We start from the raw sequence: 18,958 nt of genomic DNA, 5'->3' as shown, positions 1-18,958 counted from the left end.
CTGATCTGGGATCATGGAAATTTCACACCACTCCCCCCCACCAAGGGAGGCGAAACTGATCCAAGATCAGCAGTCCTACGCGACAGAGCCTGATCACAGCTGGTGACGACGCTCAGCTCCTCACTCCACTAGATTTTGGTTTCCCCGTTTCTGCTACAGATGAAGCCAGTCTCGTCCTCTTAGACCAGCTCCACCTTGGAGTTAGGATACACGGCGACCACGTCGTAGCCCTCAGGCGGCTGGACGCGGGCCTTGGCGTGGGTCTCGCAGTACAGACTGTCCTCAATGAAGAAGTAGCCTCTCTGCTTCAGGTTGATGCCGCAGTCGTCACACATGAAGCAGTCTGGGTGGTAGAGTTTGTCCCGGGCCTTTACGATTGTGCCACTGCGCAAAAATAAAAAAATGGTTAGAGCATTTTCTCTTCTTTCTAGAAATATAACCATAGTGGCTGAGATGCTTTTCCTTTCATCAAACATACGTAGCTCATGCTAACTCACTTAATTACAGCATGAAAGTCTGTCAGTGTTTAGTATCTGAAACCTACATAGTGAAGATAAATCCTGGTCAAATGTTCACATTTGATCTGCTGAATAATTAGAACTGATAGTTTTAAAACCTTTTCAGAATATGGTGAGGTGTTTATTTTGCACCACTGAACTGAAAACAATCTTTTAATATAAAAAATTAAAGAAAAAAGAAGAAGGTGCAATGATCTGGGTGCTAAATGTTCGCACCATGAACTAGAAGCATGCGACTCATCAGTCTGGTAAATGTCACACCTGCCGTCTGAATAACCTGAAATAAAGTTAATCTTTATTAGTTGGATTTTTCTGAATCTTCCACATTTTCAATCTTTTTCAAACACTCCACTTTGTAAAGACATGTCAAATTCAACTGTAAAACAGTACCAGTCAGGAAAAGGGTACAAAATCTTGACAAAGTATTTTTATGGTATAATGAAACAAAAATGTTTTTGGAAATTGCCAAACATGGCGGTGGCAGCATCATGCTTTCATATTACTTTTGCTAGAGTCGGATGTAAGCTTTGAATATCAGTCAGTTTTGACCCAAAACCTTTAAGCCTCTGCTAGAAAGCTGAAGATGAAGAGAGATTTCATTTGCAGCATCACTGAGTCCAAACATGCACAGAAATACACATAATTCTAACTTCATAAGAGGGAAAATGATGTTTTGGATCCAACAAGAGAATCTGGGGCTCATCTAATTACTGAAAAATGCTGACAGAATTTTACCGAACAAGACTGAACGTTAAAATGAATCACAAGATGTTTGACAAAGCATTCATTTAAAGGTGTGCACTCTTATGTAACCAGGTTTTTTTAGACAGATGTGTTTGTTTTTCAGTTGAATTGCACAGGATTTAAATGTGATGTCATACATGGAAACAGTTTCAAAATGATTTATCATAGTTCTTTTTATTCCCAAGGGTGTGTCTGTACCTTCTGAGAGCCTCAGTGTCTATGGGTGTCTGCTGATGCTTTGATAACTACGTAAGCACAATATAAATTCATTTCAGACTTTACTCACCTTGAGCCTCATTGTGCCACATCTACATCTTTTATTTTTAATTTCAGAATATTACAGTTTTCCTTTTTTAAATGCAGTCATAATTGTGGAGTGGTGCAATTCATATGCAAACAAAAAAGTTTTCAAAAAGCTTGTGTTGCTTCAGGGAGATGACATCATCACATTAACACTTTAAAAGGTAATGAGTTATGATGAACTGTCCAGTGACACAGTTGTTTATTTAAACAATATCTATACAAATCAGACATTATCTTTTTTTACAGCCACTTATAGCCCTTTGCTTATTTGAATATATGTGTCCCACATGTTATCACGTATCAAAGGACACATTATGAGTGTGTTTATATGCAGAAGGACCAGAGCTGTCACGCCTGGAAACTGGCTCCATTTGCCTTGGAAGTCACAGCTGGGATCACAGTGATTAAATTAAAGCCAACTTCATCAGGCTCCAGCTGCAAGCTAAAAACAGATGGATTTGCTAATTGTTGTATTCAATAAAGGACCAACTCTTATTAGGCAAAGAAGCTCATTAACATGGGTTTCTGTGACTTTTATGCATTTAATCTCTAATGAAACTTTGTTTATAAGAGATGCAACAGGAAAACCAACTTTACGGCTCAAATGGAATGTAGCAAAACAGATTCTTGAGGCAAACTATTAACGAGAAAACTGGCTGCCCAAATAGTTTATGTGCTGCTCTGAATAAAACTCTAGTCACACTATTTACTGACCGAGATATTACAGAGGTCTGTGGTACCACACAAAAACAGAGTTTTCTTTTTAAGAGTCACAGAACTTTAAAAACAAGTTCTGTTACTTAGAACTCACATAGTTCTAAGTAAAAATGACTGACTTTCTCCACTTCAGATGTTAAGGATTAATTTAAAAATCCTGTCTCAATATTAATGTTAGTAACTCTCATGCCAACTTCTGCAGACACTCTATCTGCACTCATGAAGATTCCTTCACTCAGACACGCCAGATGCTTGACAGATCTACAACATGTTTGCCGTCCAGCCAATTTTCTGATTAATTTAACTACAACACATTTACTGATATGCACAAGTATATATCAATACATCAGAATACCACCAAGTTTCAGTAATTCAGTTAAAAAGGGAAAATCCTGTACGCTTCTGTTATATGTTTTTAGGGTTTTTCTGTAAAATTCATTACGGCCTAAAACTAATGCAAATCCTGTCAGTTTTTCAAAGAATTTGGATTTTCATAAGACCAAGACCATAAAATGACATTAATACAGAAAGACTGTGGGATGACCCACTCAGTCATGTGAAAGAATGCAGAGTTTAAAGTCATTATTATCATCCACTGTAACAATAAACCATTGCTAAAGAATAAAGCTGTTCACTGATTGCTCTATCCAAGTCTATGAATAAAAACTTCAGTAGCAGGAAAAATGCAGTAGTAAGTTTAATACGTTGCCATGGTAGTGTAATATATTGAGATTCATCCTCACAGACCATAAATGTTTAGACAGAGAAGACGGTGAGGCAATCACTAGGCAGGAAGCAGAATTAAAACACATGGTGCTGTCAAAGCACACGGCAACATGCAGAACGTGGCCAAATCACATGCAGCACATATACTTTATAAAAACGACAAGACCTAATTTTTCACAAAATAATCCCCTTACTTTTAGATGAGCATTAAACATGCATAGAGAAATGCCAAAATGAGACAGACTGTGACAGCAGCTTAATGTTTTAGTTCTGGACTGCAGCACAGTGATCATTAAAACAAAATCCTGCTTCTTTTTTAACCACAATGAAACCAGTCATGCTTGACTGTAAAACCTCTCGTCACAAAGCTCTATACATGCTCCAAAACGCTGTAAAATGCTCAGAGGTCATAATAGGCTGTTCCTGCCTGCAAGCCCCCCAATGTGTTCCTGTCAGTGTAAAGCGGATGACATCACTGCCTACCTGTGGCAGCTTTTATGCGGGTTACCGGTGCTGGTGGGAACTTTGGCAAACAGACTGTGTGCATCTGTGTACCTACGTCTAACCATGCAGCTATGTGACGCTGGGTGTGGAGTGTGTCTTTGATTAATCATTAAAATAAACTTTCTGAGAAATAATGGCTGGTTGGTGCAGGTCGAATGGTGCGAGTTAACCTCTCTGATTCCAGCCAGAGTAAAACCTTGACTCACCTAGCATGGTGTGGGTCTTAAAACTTTACGACTGTAGGCGACGTGACAAAACAGGCAGAAGATATACGATTTCCAGATGCAGTGTAAGCATTTCAGCAGTCATACGCTTATATCTAAACCATGCAATTCATTACACACTTTTTCTGTTGAGTTGGAAAAAGTATTACAATGTCTTTGTGTATTGAACTTAAAGTACTTACACGATGCCGTTGCAGCAGCGTGAGCACTGGGGGAGCTTCTGCAGACCAGGCATGGGGCTGGGGATCGGGCTGCCCAGCTTTGGTATGGGTGACCTGACCGGAGATCTTAAGCTTCTCATTCTTTCTGTTGGTGACAAACCTGTTGCAACAAAACAATAAACGTAACTTTAACCCAAAAATATTCAGCTGTCAGACATCTTACAAGCAAGACTCTCACACATAAACATGGAACAGTTTTCCAACATCAACACTTTCTCTGTAGGTCTCTGCTAAATGTTTATCTTACACACAGGTTGTGTTTGCTTTGCTTAATGTGATTTGATGATAAATGGATTTCTGATTCTGCTTATTTTATCAGTGAGATGAATGGCTTTCAGACATTCATTCAAATATTTTCCATGCATGTTTGAACTAGACGGAAAGTTCCTGCAACTTCTCAAAATGATCTGAAAATTGTGACCATCAGTTCCGTGTAATGCAGGAAGATTAATTTCTCATGCTGTCAGGTAATAAATAACGTTTGAAAACGAGTTAATTACTGTAAGAAAGGATACAGGTTTCTCTATAACAAGTTGCTACAAATATTGTGTAACTTGGCAAGATGAATATTGTTTTCTGTTTTTTACTTGACTGCATCTGTAGCAACAGAAACTTGGAAACAGATGAGGTATGACAGGAGATTAAGATTTCACAAATTATTACTTTGGTACCATAAATTACTATTGCAGTTTATACAAGATATGTGATAAATGCATTGAACCAAAATGATGTTTCAACATTACTTTCAGGTGTTGTAACCTCCAATTCCTACTGACATGCTACTGACTAAACTGAACGGCATCATCTTATTATCTGGTGGAATTTATCGTTATGAATATCCTATAATGAACATCAGAAACTGGAATTGTCAAAAATTATAATTCACTGATGAGTTAATTTGTTTTTCAGTGAGACGTTTTTGTTCTTTATGGAGCTTTGCTGCAAAATGACCAACAGACAGAGAAATCCTCCTAATAAGAACCGATGCCCTCTGCAAATGTTGGAAAAATGTGCAAAAACATTTATATGAGAGCTTTTAGAAGAGTAATATTTATGATTTGTTTGGTTTAGTGGAGGAGTGGTGAAAGTTTAGGAATAGGTTAAGCTTTTTCATTCAAACAAACCACTTGAAAGTTAATGACGTCAGATTAACCTGGATCGCTAAATAATAAAGTATTACAGTTCTTTTTCTAAAAATGTAAAGCCACTGTATGCAGTTTGGTTTTGATCAAGTTGAAACATGAGACCAGGATGACGTGCTGCCACTGCAAGTGTAGGCACAGCACTGCGCTCCGTTTCACAGCACAATAAAAGAAAAGTATTGAAATAAATAAACATTCCTTGTTCTCTGCTTTCGTCTTCAGCTTACATCACTGTCTTGAATTTTCCTTTTCTTCCTCTTACTAAGTTTTTTCCTCCCCAGGACTTTCCTGTGTTCTCTGTTCATGTTTCTGCAGCAGCATTTCCTGGTAAGATTTCACCAGTCAAAGCCGACTGATGAAGGGAAAACAACCAATGCCGCAAAAAGCCACAATTTAATCATCATATCATTATGCAACAATCACATGATTTGTGAATTACAATTATTGTACTGGCAGGAGCAGTCGGAGTCAGATTCTTCACATTTTTATTGACTTCAAATCCAAATCTTGTTACAATCTGTTAAAGTAATGACGCATAAGCGATAGGGGTGATAATCATGGTGGGTGTAGATGAGTTCCCACAGATGGTGAGTTTTATGAAGAGCTGTCAGCTTAGATCATCAGGTGTTTAGTTATGCCTGCTTAGTGGGTATGAATGTGGCGTGCTTCACGCTGGATGTCTGAGCTACTTTGGTCGTTTAAAGTGCAGTAAAGCAGATCAGAGGAGTTCATAGTGTGACTGATCAACATCACTGATGATGTGCCAGGACAGGATATTCAAGCCAACCGGGCTGGTATGATGAACACTAACCACAGTTTAATCAGCCCTCATCTGGAGCTGGGCTTCAAGCACCTCTTATTCCTCACTAACTGCAGACATGTGACTGAACTACTGACTGAGCCACATTCACTATTAAATGTGGCTTTAGTATCTCTATAATGTAATGAAGAACTGGAATGGAAAAAAAAATTATGTGCTGCACAACTATAGAGTGACTTTCTATTAAGTAGGCTGACTAATAAAGGGTTTCCAACCACACACACGCACGCACACACACATGAATGCAGAAAGTGCAATTAGTGAGGGCTTGTTTAGTCTTGCTTGAGTTTTATATTCCGATGGTGGACCCGCATACAGTAGCCTGATTCACAGAATCTGATTTGCTCTGCTCACAACACACACCTCACTTTCTTTAACAGACTTAAACAAATATTTTGCAAAACATCAGACTTTTGATATCCAAATTTAGGCCACATAATGATGTTGAAATTAAAGCTCATGTAAACAATCCCAGCCACTTTTCAGCCACATGAAGACAACAATAGATGCATTTATGAATACATCTGTTCACCATGTATGGCTTTATGTATCAAAGTGGTTTGTTATTTTACAGCAAAGCTAGTTATAAACAATAAACATTGAAATAATGTACTTATTAATGCAACTGAACTCTGCTTATAATTGCTGACCAGCTTTCTGCAAGTTTCCAAAGGCAATTTGGCAAAATAAAATCTGAGAGTATTTGAGCTCTCCTTGCCAACACCCTAATCTTTGCAGAGTCTCCACTGGACTGAAGTCTGGACTGCACCGCTCCAAAGCATTATTATTACTGACAGTAGAAATATGTTAGCAAAATTAAAAGATTCAATTTTATATAAATATACCAGGTGTACAAAGAATCTTGGGCTTAAATATATTCCATTAATGGTTACAATGTAATATTAGTATAAATATAGCCTGATGGCTTTCCTTCTCAATGTCTATGAAAGATAAATATGTTACTGCATTACTGCAATAGCAACATGAATTTGTGAAAAAATATGCAGAAAACATTTAGTTTGCAATTGATTTTCTAAAATGTTACAGAAAACCAAGATAAATTTCAGGAAAAAGAATTTTATCGCAAAAATACGAGTTTCTGTTAAACTGTTTTCTTATTGTAAAAATTCCATGTCGGCTTTAGCGACAGAATATTTATTATAACAGCAGCTCGACTATTATTTCTAGTAAACCGGGTCAGAGTCTGGAGGATTTCTGGCCAACTGTCACTGTTGTTTGCTTTTCCTCTAAAAGCCCCTTAAACACAACATGACCTCTGCAGGAGCTCACGCCTTCAGACGGCAACCAGCTAGAGAGATTTAAAAGCTCAATAATAAAGTAAAGCGCTGTTCAACTAGTCACATGTCAACACAGTTTGGCAAAACTGGATGAGGGGAACCATTTTTAAAAAAAAAAAAAAAAAAAAAGATGTGAAACATCTGTGGTTAGATTTCAGATTTAAAGGCACCAAAGTAACAAAGAGACATGCAGCTTTTAAAAGGGTCTCTGTAAACTTGAAGCATCTTGAAGGGCTTTAAGTGTCAGTCAACCCTTCATTCCCCAAGCTGAAAGACAGCAGACAAGAGAGGCGGCTTTTAATCTGTAAAGTTCATCAGTGGCATTAGATTCTCTCTGCCTCCAGTCGCTTTCATCTGTCGTTAGCATTTGTCTCCTTCTTCAGCTCTTGTTTTTTGTGGTCCACTAAGTGTTATGAAGGTGATAAATTAGAGAAGCTGTGCGGTTTGGCTTTGCCCCGGGCCTCACTGCGGGAGCACTTTACTTTGTTTCTGGTGCTTTGAATTATCCTGTCAACTCTCACTTCAAAGCTACAGCCTGAAATGTTGTGACAGAATCTAATACAGAAGAAAAAAAAAAAAAACAAAGATTGCTTGATACTAAATCTGTGGGAAAAAGACTGAACAAAAAAATGCATTAGAATAAAAAATATTTAAAAAAATGTAAACAAATGTACTCTTCAAAAGTATCTCAAATAAATGTAAGTGAAGCATGTTTGTAATTTATACTTTCATGTTTAAGTCATGAGTGTTTTGGTTTAGCTTTGTCATTTTCTGAAGTATTTCTTGCTTGTATTCAGCTGTAGTTCCACTGATCCTTGTGTTTTCCATGTTTCTCCTTGCAGTTTTTTCTCTTCAGTTAAACAGTCCTTCCTGTTCAGTAACCGCTCCTCTGTTACCATCACCTCATGTCTTGAAGAGTACTTCATTATCCTTCATTGTCAGTAAACATTTATTATATTACCTGCTTCCTGCTTGTGTTTTGGTTCAACAAAAAGTGACCGTTGATCAGAATGTGGAGGAACCAGTAACTATAATCCATGATGTCCTGTTTCCCTGCTAAACAGTAACAATGTGAGAACGAGCATCGTTTACGAGTAACGTGTTGATGTTCATCTCAGGTATGAATTTATTTATTTATATATATACATACACACACACACACACACATACCATAAACGTTTTCTGCCCTTTTACATTATTTTGTTTGTTCATTTTACTTACATTTACAAATACTTTTCTTCTTTATGCATTTTAATTAGCAAAATACTTTGTTTTGTTTTGCAAGCTGCAACTTCAATAAATATTATATTTAACTTACAACAAAATCGAAAATCCTACTCAAAATAAAAAAAAATAGTCTTGAGTTTGGGGTATGACTTAGATTCTCATCTTTAAAACAAAAATCAAAAGGTTTTTGTGATACTTTCTACTAGAAAATATAAAAATGATATTTACTTAGCGGCTGAGAAGTTTACTGATGCAGCTAAAAGTTACAAACTCCACTCAGTCCAAACACTTTTATAAAGGTTCCTTTTATGTTAGATTCTAAGAGGAACATTAATGATGAATATATTTTATTGTTGTATAAATACACACTAAGTTATAATTACCTCTCCCACTCCCTAAACTTTTGTCCAGCTTCAGTGGTAAACATGAAGAGAAGGTTTTAGTTCCAGGGATTAACTTTCTGCTGCTGCTGTCAGAATCACATGACTCCTCCTCAAATGAAAGAATGCCAAGTAGTCGGACAGGAAAGCCGTATTTCTCACTTTTATTGTCTTCTGTGAAGTTGTTTTTGCTCTAAATTGCTTTACCAAAACTTCCCTCCTCCGGACTTTCTTCGAGTCAAGATCTATTTTAAAACAGTTAGGCTTTCTCTTTCCTTTTGTCTTTGCTTTTCTTTCGGTTATTCTCTCTGTCTCTCCTCCTTCCTATCTGTCTTTTAACTTGGTTGTCAGTGTTTTTCTATAAAAGGAAAACTATGCCACTAGATAGAGGAGCTTCAAACAGTCAGAGGTTCCCTGAGCGAGAATCACAAGTCACATCTGCAAAGCAGGAACTATTTATTCCCAAACGCCTTGTGTTTATGTGACTGTTTGGAAGAAATGCATTGATGTATGTGAGCAGAACTCAATGCTTATTTCATGCCTACTTTGAAGTAAACATAACTGTATTGTGACAGCTGGTGGTAAAGTTGTGCTGATTTTTTTTACATGTATCTTTTTAAGCTTGACAAAGCCACAAATTAAAATGTACAACTTTCTAACATTCTGTTTGTCATTCTGAACCATTTCCTGACACTTCTGCATAGACAGTAAAACACTTCAACGGAGCATAACTCAACCTACAATTCCACTATTCAACAATCAGAAGACTTTGTAAATGTTTGGATTATGCTGATATTTCTGCAAAGGTTTGGATTGATTCCATTTGTTGCTTAAATATCAGACACAAACACACGAGGCCGTACCTCCGTCCTCAGCGTCCAGGATCTCCTGCAGGTATTTGAAGGAGCCAGACTGTTTGGGCGCAGAGACGGGCTCTTCGTAGTCCTGAAGCATCTTGTAGACATCTGACTGGGGGTCGAAACCATTACGACTCACTGGGGACTGCGGAGGAGGCTCTGGACTGAAAACCACATAAGAAGCATGACTCAGTAAAAGCTTTTGCAAAGCAGCCAACAGATGACGATTAGGAGTGAAGAAGGGTGAAGAACAGCATGTGTTTAGCAACGGATGAAGGAGGAAAGAATAAATCTCTACAGATTCTGGTTTACACACACAATGCTGATTATGCAGCATTATTTTTATATGAACAAAACACAGCTAATAAAGAAACAATTTACTTAAAGTGTAGATCCCACATTAACATTATCCAGTGGTCAACCTGAGTCACATGCTGTCACTCACTGCACAACCTGCAGTTACATCAAATGTGTGTAATGTTAATTTGAAGAGTCTGGTTAGTGACGCACCAACCAATCAGCCAGGTTGTTATGTGCTGAAAAACTTGAATCTTTATCAAAACTGCATTGAGTCTGTAAATGTATCAAGAAACAGAATGCTGTTGAAAAAATGTATTTTGAGTTTTGTTAAAATCAGATAAAAGGTAGATGCAAATGTTTATTACTTCCAAAGAAACAGCAGCACATTATTGTTTAATGGTTTTCGTCTCTTGCATTCAAGTTGCATTTGGAGGCAATATTTAAATAAATAAGTCTATAACTGTATCAGCCAGGAATAATATTTTTTGATATTTAAATCATTTCTTGGGAACTTAAAACTTATTGGGCTGTTTTTCTACAAAGCAAAATGTTTTGGTAAAATTAGGTGATTGACAAACAATCATCAATAACTAAATTGATTTATCTCTTTTTCATAAGATTCTATAATATAACCTTATTAATTAAAGTTTTGATCCTTGTTTGGGTCACATTGATTCTTAATCAACTTTAGTCACAGGGTTGGAAACATCAGCGTCAGCACAAACTGACGTGGTCACCAGCCACGCTCCTGTTTATGCTCTGAATAATCAGGTGTGAACAAATATTTTTAACACTGGATTTAGGTTAAATATACAACAATGAACTAAGAAAAAACAAAGAATATAAAAGGGAAAAAAATCACCAACGCAAGAGTGGAAAAACGGTTTTATAAAATCAGAATGGATGCACCAGAACAGCTGTTTCCTTTTCTCTAGATGTGATTCCTTATGCTGGGATTACTCTGGGATTATCAGCCGCTCCATGCCATGCCTGTGCTTGCTCATTCATCCAGATTGAAAGCTTCAAGCTTTAGGAAGATGATGAGCTGAGCTGCTGACAGATGTGTGCAGACCAGACACACTTAACGGCACGTTTGTCTCCAGACTCCTTTTCAGGAGCACCAGGAAGTTACATGACAGAAAAAACGCTCAGCTCTGTTTGAAGTGAAGCTGAGTGATAGAGAAAAATGGCAGTAATAGGTTCAGTTGGAGAAGCAGAATGACAGAAGTCAATGGGTGCCATGAAAATAGTTTTAAATATTGGGTTTTCCGTTGGGCTTGGGGTGGAGACCTGGATGGGATTAACAGTCCAGTCGCAGGGAACTCTGGGAGTTTTTCAGAGGATGTTCACCAGGGAACAGGAGACACAGGTTTATAACCTGCTGGAGGGAACACACAACAGCAAATGGCTTTTCCAGGCTATCAGGGGCAAGCCGCGCAGGTGTGTCGCAGGATATCCAAACTGGGTCTCTGTTAAGATCTGCACATACCGACATCTGCCATGTATGACATACTACAGTTCTGTTTTTAAATGAAATCCTACTTTTTAATTTCAGAGCCCGTTGCTGGAGACGGGCTCCTACTTCCTTGTGTGGTTTTCTCACAGCCGTGGTGTGCAATGAGGCTGATCTGGGAAATCTCACGGAGAGATATTCTGAAAGCCAACAAGCCTTAACAGCTTGCACGGACATGGTTCACTGTTCTCCACTCGTACAGGTTACAGCAGGAAAACAACATGGATCTCTTTGTTCTTTCTTTAATCTGGGTTTTATAGGGAACAAACACATTAAAATGAGGGCTTATTTTGATGGTAGCTCTAGAGAAAAGCTCAGAAAGGCAGAACAAGACTAATTAAAACAGCAGAAATAAGGTGCAAATTAGAACACAAAAACAACCTCACACACCTAATCCACAAGAGCTATTGATCCTGCAAATTATGGTTCATTGTCGGCACTTATGTCGTTTGAAAATCACGTTTATTGTCTCACCTGTGTGTGGCGCTCAGGCTGAGACCCCCCATCTTGCCTGGCAGGGATCTGTCCCCGTTGCTGCCATTGTGAGCATAAAGCCCTGCTGGGTTGTTGTACTGAGCATGCCCAGTTCCGTTCCCATATCCATAGCTGTGGCCGTTGTTGGGTCTGGTGTGTCCATTGTTCAGGTGAGTGGGCTGAGGAGTGAGAGGGGACTGTGGATCAGAGGTGTACGAAGGTTTACGTCCGTAGCTGCCAGAACTGCTGCTGATGGGACGGAAATTCTGCAAAAGAGACAAAGAAGAGGAAGAAAGGCATGTCAGAAGGGATGACTTTAATATTTAAATGGAAAATAGGTTAAAATCGAACATAATGGTGGAGATGATGCTTGGAGATTTTTATGGAAAAGAAACTTGAAAACGTTTAAAAAAGATTCCACTTTCTGTACTGCTTTCCAATAGGAATCAAATATTAGTTTTTATGATACCTTGTCTACTTTTTGTTACATTTGCATTTAGTTTGCCTTGCCTCGACACCTACATAACTGCTGTATCCTTGGAGTTTGTGCAGAGGTCAACACCCTCCTCATGCATTTGCACAAACGCAATGTGACATCATCGAGCTGCTCGGTGTTTACTGCAGCTATCAGCGCACTTAAGAGATAATGCTCGCTTTGCAGCCGGGCTCGGATGTCTCACAGACAGAATTTTCCAGATAAGGTTTTACTGCAACGCTCGCGCTTATGTCACCACTTCTGATACCGCTTCAGGCCTTTGAATTTCTAAGATAGCCAGCAGCTTTACTGACTAAACAAAGCTGTACATTATCACAGCTTCAGAGTTTTTAAACATTTTAGCTGAGATGGAGAAACTTGTTTACAAGTTCGACCATGCAACAGCATGAAAAACAGATTTCTGTAATTCTGAGCCAGTGGAATGGGTGCATGTGTGTGTATGTGTGTGTGTGTGAGCATGTGTGTGTTCTGGGCTGGTTTAAAGTGCTTCAGTCACAGGTGCTGGAGGTTCAGCGCCTCTGTAGCCAGAACCCTTGTTATTTCAACAGATGGATCTGCTGGATGTCCTCCTGTTCTCAGTTTTCCCCTGGACCACACGCACGCACACACACACACACAGGTCTATGGTAATCATGCAATCAAAGCTTTTCAAAGTGTAGTAGGATTTCCCTCTGCAGCAGCAAGCCTTAGCTTTCAAATTTCCCACCATTGTCCAGTCCGTATGGAGGACCAACACTGACATAATAAAAAAATAAAAGCATAAATATCTATTTAGCATAAATAAAGCATAAAAATCTAGTTATGCTTTTATTTTTTATTACGTCAGTGTTGGTCCTCCATAAGTCCCATGCTATTAAAGAAAATGTAAACCACAAACACTCCTTAAAAATTCAACAATACAGGCACATTTGAACAAAAGACGCTTTGATTAAAATATTAGTGAAGAGTTTGCATTCAGAGCTACAGCAACCACAATAAAGTTTTCTCCACTTTTTCATGTTGCAACCATAAACATCAGGAATTTTATTATTTTATGCGACAGACCAACACAAGATGGTGCTTTTTTTTTCTTTTATAACATTTGAAAATCGTGTTATGAATCTGTATTTAGGTGAAACCAGTTTGGCTGCAGTTCCAGCTTTAAGTCCTTTGGGGTTTTGCCTCTAACAGCTTCATACATCTGGAGACATTTCCGCCTGTTCTACTTTGCAATAAAGCTCAAGCCGAGTCAGGATAGATGGAGAACATCTGAAGGGTGCACTTCAAGTCCTTCCAAAGATTCCAACATGGATTTAGGTGTGAACTTTGACTGGGCCGTTCCACACTGGAATTCCAGCGTAGATCTGACCGGTCATTGTCCTACAAGAAATCCTACCCCCCTGTCAGTATAAAGTGTTTTACAGACACTAACAGGTTTTTCCATGATGTCAATGTACCCAACTTCTAACTTCGTATCAACTCTAATCAGCTTCCGTGCTCCAGCAGTATGATGCTGGCACCACCATGTTACCCAGTGTGACTGGTGCGTGCAGAATGAGGTTTACCTCAGACTTAGCGTTTTGGGTGTAGAGTGAAATGGTTTATTTTGGTCTCATTTAACCAAAGCACTTTCTTTTTAATGTCTCCTGTTTGGTTGTTACAAGCTGCAACAAGCCTTCATGGCTTATCTCAACAATCATTTTCTTCTTGCTATTTTTCCACAAAAGCCAGAGTGGAGTTCATAACTAATACTTATCCCATCATCACCTGGATTGTTGTATTGTTCATGCCGCCTCAGTTGTGGATCTCTGCAGCAGTCAGATTAAGTGAGCCACTCACTTCCTGTTTTAGGATAGTAGGTTGAAAAGTGATAGTAGATGTTTAAGCTGTCTGGTGGGTTTCTAGGTCTTCATGCTGTTTGTTCACTAATGGACCATTGCTAATGGTCAAACAGAAACTAAAGCCTTCACTGAATAGTGTTTGTTGTATCAAAATGAAGGACTGAGAATTCACTTTTTAATGTCAATTTGTTACAAAAAAGTCTAACATTTGTTAAGCATAGGGTTTTTTTATTGTTGTGGTATTACATATAATTCTACTAAAATACATTTAATTTTGTGGTCTTTATCCAACAGTGGAAAAAGGCAAATAAAAAAGTTAAATGTGAATAACTTTTGAGAGGCAGTTTAGAAGAAAAGAAACTAAATTCTAAGCAATGACGACCAAACTAGAACCAAACAGGCCAGACTAGATCCTGCTTGTTGTCTTTAGCTTCTTATTCTTACACTGCTGAATGCATGACAACCACATTAAGGCCTCAGTGTTTTTGGAAGTTCTTTGGTTTGGCCTAACAGTTTAGGAGTGTGAAGATTCTTTGAACAAATTAAATTCTGAAATCAACTTCTATTTTAAAATGAAAAGATCCACCAAAAATGTAGCATTGGCAGGATTTTTTAAGTTACTATTACTAGTTTGTGCCAAACCCTTTTCCCTCCAGTTGTCTCCTTTTTCCTTCTAACAAAACATTTTGATAACATTCGACTTTTAAGATTTCTGTTTCTGGCTGCTGTCCTCATGTGCACTTTTTCTTTATCCTCTTTAATCTTTCAATTTCCTGAGAATATATCCATAACTGAGGCAGAATTTCTTCAAAAACAAATAGCTGTCCCTACATGTCTTTTTTAGTCTTCATTATTCGTTTCTCACTCTTAGACAAGGTTAAATCTCCAGATAACAATCAGAAGAATAACTGAGACAACCGGGCGAGTTTAGTCACGTCTGTGCTCTTAGAAAAGTGGGAAAGAAAATCCATGAGAGTGGATTTTGTTACACGTTCCAGTTGAAACTTAATAGACATTTGATTTATGATACCGATCTCTGCAAACATGAGTGGAGAACGACAGGTAATCCTTTGTTAACATATATAATGACATGTTCAAAAGAAAGATAAAAGTCAAGGAATCAATTTTTGTTTTACAGACCTAGAGGGAAGTGACCAAGAAGAGCTACACAAAGTTTGCTTGCTCAGGCCCTGGTTGTAAATTTGCTAAAGATTAGATGCCATTATCCTTAGAATAAAATTAATAAAAGGTGAAGGATGTGCTCTGATCTTCCAGCTACGATATACACCTGTATTCTGCATTTCCTGCAGAAATACTGAAAAAGCTGGGACAGTTTCAACCGAACACACCTGACTGAAATGGGGTGACTTCATGTGTTTTGATTGAACCCAGCCAAGCCAAACCTGTCAGCCTTTCCTTTTGTCTTTTCATTCTTGCAGCGCTCTCTCCGTTCTCCCCGTCCACGCCCGTTCCACAGATATTTTCTTTAGATGGATGGAAGATTTATAAGGCAGCACATCTGGTGCATGCCTTATAAAAATGCCAGTATGTTTACATTCAGAACCTGTTAGTGCCTTTGAGGTGTAGGAACGGTGCAGCAGTTTGCCGTCTTTAAGTTACCTGTGCCAAATCTTCCTCAATAAAGATGCATATTTTCATTTTAAAAGTTTAGAGATGTTGATGTGGGCTTTTATCTAAAGATAAAATAGCCCTTTATTACCCTTACAATTCAGTAAAATTTGGTGCAACTTGCTTTTCCAAACAAAAACAGACTGAACTACTCCATTTATGAGGCCCAGCATTGTCCAATTCCCATAAATCGAGGAATCCACGTGATTTCAACAGCGTGCTTTTCACTCGTAACCAAGCATGACTAATGTTTCAGGAAGACTTGTAGTGTAAGGGAGTGTGTACACACAGGAAGGACCATGAAGAGTCAGGGCAAAGAGAGAAAAGTATGTGTTTACTTTTGACTTTACTTACACACTTCAAAATGTGTTACTGAGGTCATTTTAAGCCCAAACATGTCCACTCAATACACTGACAGAAAGTCCAACGTCTCAGTGCGCAGCGGGTCAGACTGTGGCAGAGCGGTGATTCGGGACCAGAGGACAGACGTTGGGGGTTGAAAGGTGGAGCAGCTTAAATGAAAGCACATGTTTGTTTATAACTGGAGACTTAAACCCAAATGCTTCACATACAAGTTCATGGCAATGCTGAAACATGCACCCACTTCCTGTCTTTGCTGCCTCCTGCATAGTTTAATTCATTCAAAGTTAAGCTTTTCAGATAGCAGCCTGCACTACTAACCAAACACAAACCGGCGCTTCACGGTTCCCCGGGCCTGACCCCCATTTGAAAAGCCCTGACGACAACAAAGAGTATCACGTGCTGCAGAAAAGTTGGTCTGAAAATATTAAATGTTTTACAAACATTTTGCAATAAAGAAAAAGTTAATTCTAATAAATGTAAATAACCTAACCACTCATGAATTTATGCTTTAGTAACAGTTTTACTGACCATACAGTTAAAATAGAAAGAGCAGCCAGGAGCTGCTGACCAGTAAACTAGATTAACCAACAGGAGTTCTGGAAGTTTGTTGTTCTGCAGCATACAGTTGTGGATAAACTCATACCAAGAAAAAACAATGACTGGAGAAAAACAATTGTTGCTGCAAATTAATAGAAGAAGGGTCAAGGTCATTGTACAGCAAGAAACATTTTTCACATGTCAATTTTTCAATGAGGGGACAGGAAAGAAAGTGACAATTCTACATCTTAGAACCTACAGGCCTCAGCATTACAATTAAAAAAGACTTAAGATGTGTTTAGTTTGATTTGAATGCTTGCTATAAAAAGTTTTTTAGCTCATACATTCAGGGTTGGTTGGCTGCATCTGAAGACAACTCCAACTTCAAGTCTCCAATCTTCTTTGGACATAAAATTGTGTGTTTGTTTGTAGTTATTACTTTACTAATCGGGCCTTAGAAGAGAGTCATTCTTAATTTCCCTGTACTGATTCTCTGCACATTGACAATAAAGTCATTCACTGAAGAAGAGACCAAAGCAGAGATATCTGCCAACAATGCAAAGCAAAATGTCTGGCAAAAATCAAGCACAGCCTGTAAAGATGTGTGTGGTGGAACCTTAAAAAATGTTTTTTTTGTTTATGAAAAAAGCTGGTATAATATTTTTAAAGCTTGTTCTAGTGTTACTGCCTGGACCAAGTAGTTTTGTGGTCGCTGAAAGGCCAGTAATCCACTCTTAATCCACATGCAGTGTTCCCATTTTTCACTAAAGAAGCTTTAAATCAAAGCTGTATCACAGTTAAATCAGAGTTAAATACTCTCAGGTGGGTAAAAAGGGTTCCATTTTGGTCAAAATGAGTCCAAAATGGAACCCTTTTAATCTGCACACACATGAAAATGAAAGGTGTGTAAATCAAATGCACCTAAATGATTCCAGACAGGTGGAGCCTCATGAACAAAAAAAAAGTTTTAACGACTCCATCTACTTCACAACATGCCGAGAGCTACGCACCTGAAACCGATGTGGACATTTCAGCGGATTAGTGGTTAGGTAGTGAACACAAACACTCATATAAAAGCAAAATGATTTGCAGGTGGGATGTCAAAGAAGAATATTTAGTGAATTATTGAAGCATTCGGTACACCAAACAGTCAGGCTTGCTAAGGTCAATAGACCATTAAATAATTGGACATCCCATCTTGAAAGGAACAGCAGCTTTAACAGCAAATACTTCAAAACAATGGCATTGTTCCTTTGACAAAACAAATGTGCTTTATGTGCACACTTTTGTTTTAAAAGCATAATTCAGTTCCAGGGACTGGGGGAATTATGGCCTGCAAGTCATGCAAGGAGTTTATCTGTCAGCTCCTATTAATGTTAGCTTGGAGAATTTGCTTTCTGCTGCCAACGCCTGAGCTGAGACTGGAAGCTTCCAGTGACGTGTGATCCAGACCTCTCGGCTTCATCATTGTGAGGCCCCATTCTTTCCACAGGACCATAGTTGTTGACCACAATAGCTAACAGTATAATGATAGGTTAGCTGCCATGAATGACACCGAGGAACTGTTAGCCAGAAGAACTGCTGTTTGACTTAAACATTGACAGCAGGAATTTCCCACTTACTTGAAGCTGCCACTTTATAACTTCAGTTAAGACACTTTAAAACACGAGTAACTGATAGAGTAGTATAACCATATTGGTGTGTGAAAATGTTTCAAGAGAAAAGCTGATAACCACGCAGTTAAAGCCATTTATAAAAAGATCTGATGCATATTTTGTAAAGGTCTTTTTTAATCCATTAACAGACTTTGACCTGACCTTGCATTCAGAACTGCTGCTCTATTAGAAATTGATTTTAGCTGGTCAATAAGCTGGAGCCGCTAGCCTCCACGCTGCTGCTGGACAGAGAAGCAGATTCTTTTTGCCAATTGTAAATTGACGTCACCCTCATAAGGTAACACTTAAGGATGGTGATACTTTAAATTCTACACCATGACTATTGGTGGAAATATTTCCAATCAGCCAAATGTGTTTTTCTTGTAAGTGTGGAAAAACTGCAGGTACTTGCGTCAGTCTGGTGATTAGCAACGCCGAGCAACTGGTGGGGGAGGAACTGTGGTGCATTTCTCAATGTCCATAAGAGGAA

The 18,958-nt window shown here is 38.4% G+C and overlaps 1 protein-coding gene across 1 annotated transcript in view; it reads right to left on the bottom strand.

The window, feature by feature from the left end:
• Nucleotides 1–6: 6 nt before the first annotated feature.
• pdlim4 (PDZ and LIM domain 4) overlaps nt 7–18,958 on the bottom strand; it is a 44,645-nt gene continuing 25,693 nt past the window's right edge. The window contains exons 4-7 of the mRNA XM_015052720.1: nt 11,969–12,234; nt 9,688–9,845; nt 3,919–4,057; nt 7–384 (exon numbers count right to left, since the gene is read on the bottom strand). Of these exons, the coding sequence (XP_014908206.1) occupies nt 180–384; nt 3,919–4,057; nt 9,688–9,845; nt 11,969–12,234 (768 nt within the window). The 3' untranslated portion in view covers nt 7–179. The remainder of the gene's footprint in view (nt 385–3,918; nt 4,058–9,687; nt 9,846–11,968; nt 12,235–18,958) is intronic.

The sequence above is a fragment of the Poecilia latipinna genome, unplaced genomic scaffold, assembly GCF_001443285.1.
Source record: "Poecilia latipinna isolate Pla-1442-1.1 unplaced genomic scaffold, P_latipinna-1.0 Scaffold1127, whole genome shotgun sequence".
Classification (NCBI taxonomy): Eukaryota; Metazoa; Chordata; class Actinopteri; order Cyprinodontiformes; family Poeciliidae; genus Poecilia; species Poecilia latipinna.
This window is presented reverse-complemented; position numbering and strand designations above follow the sequence as displayed.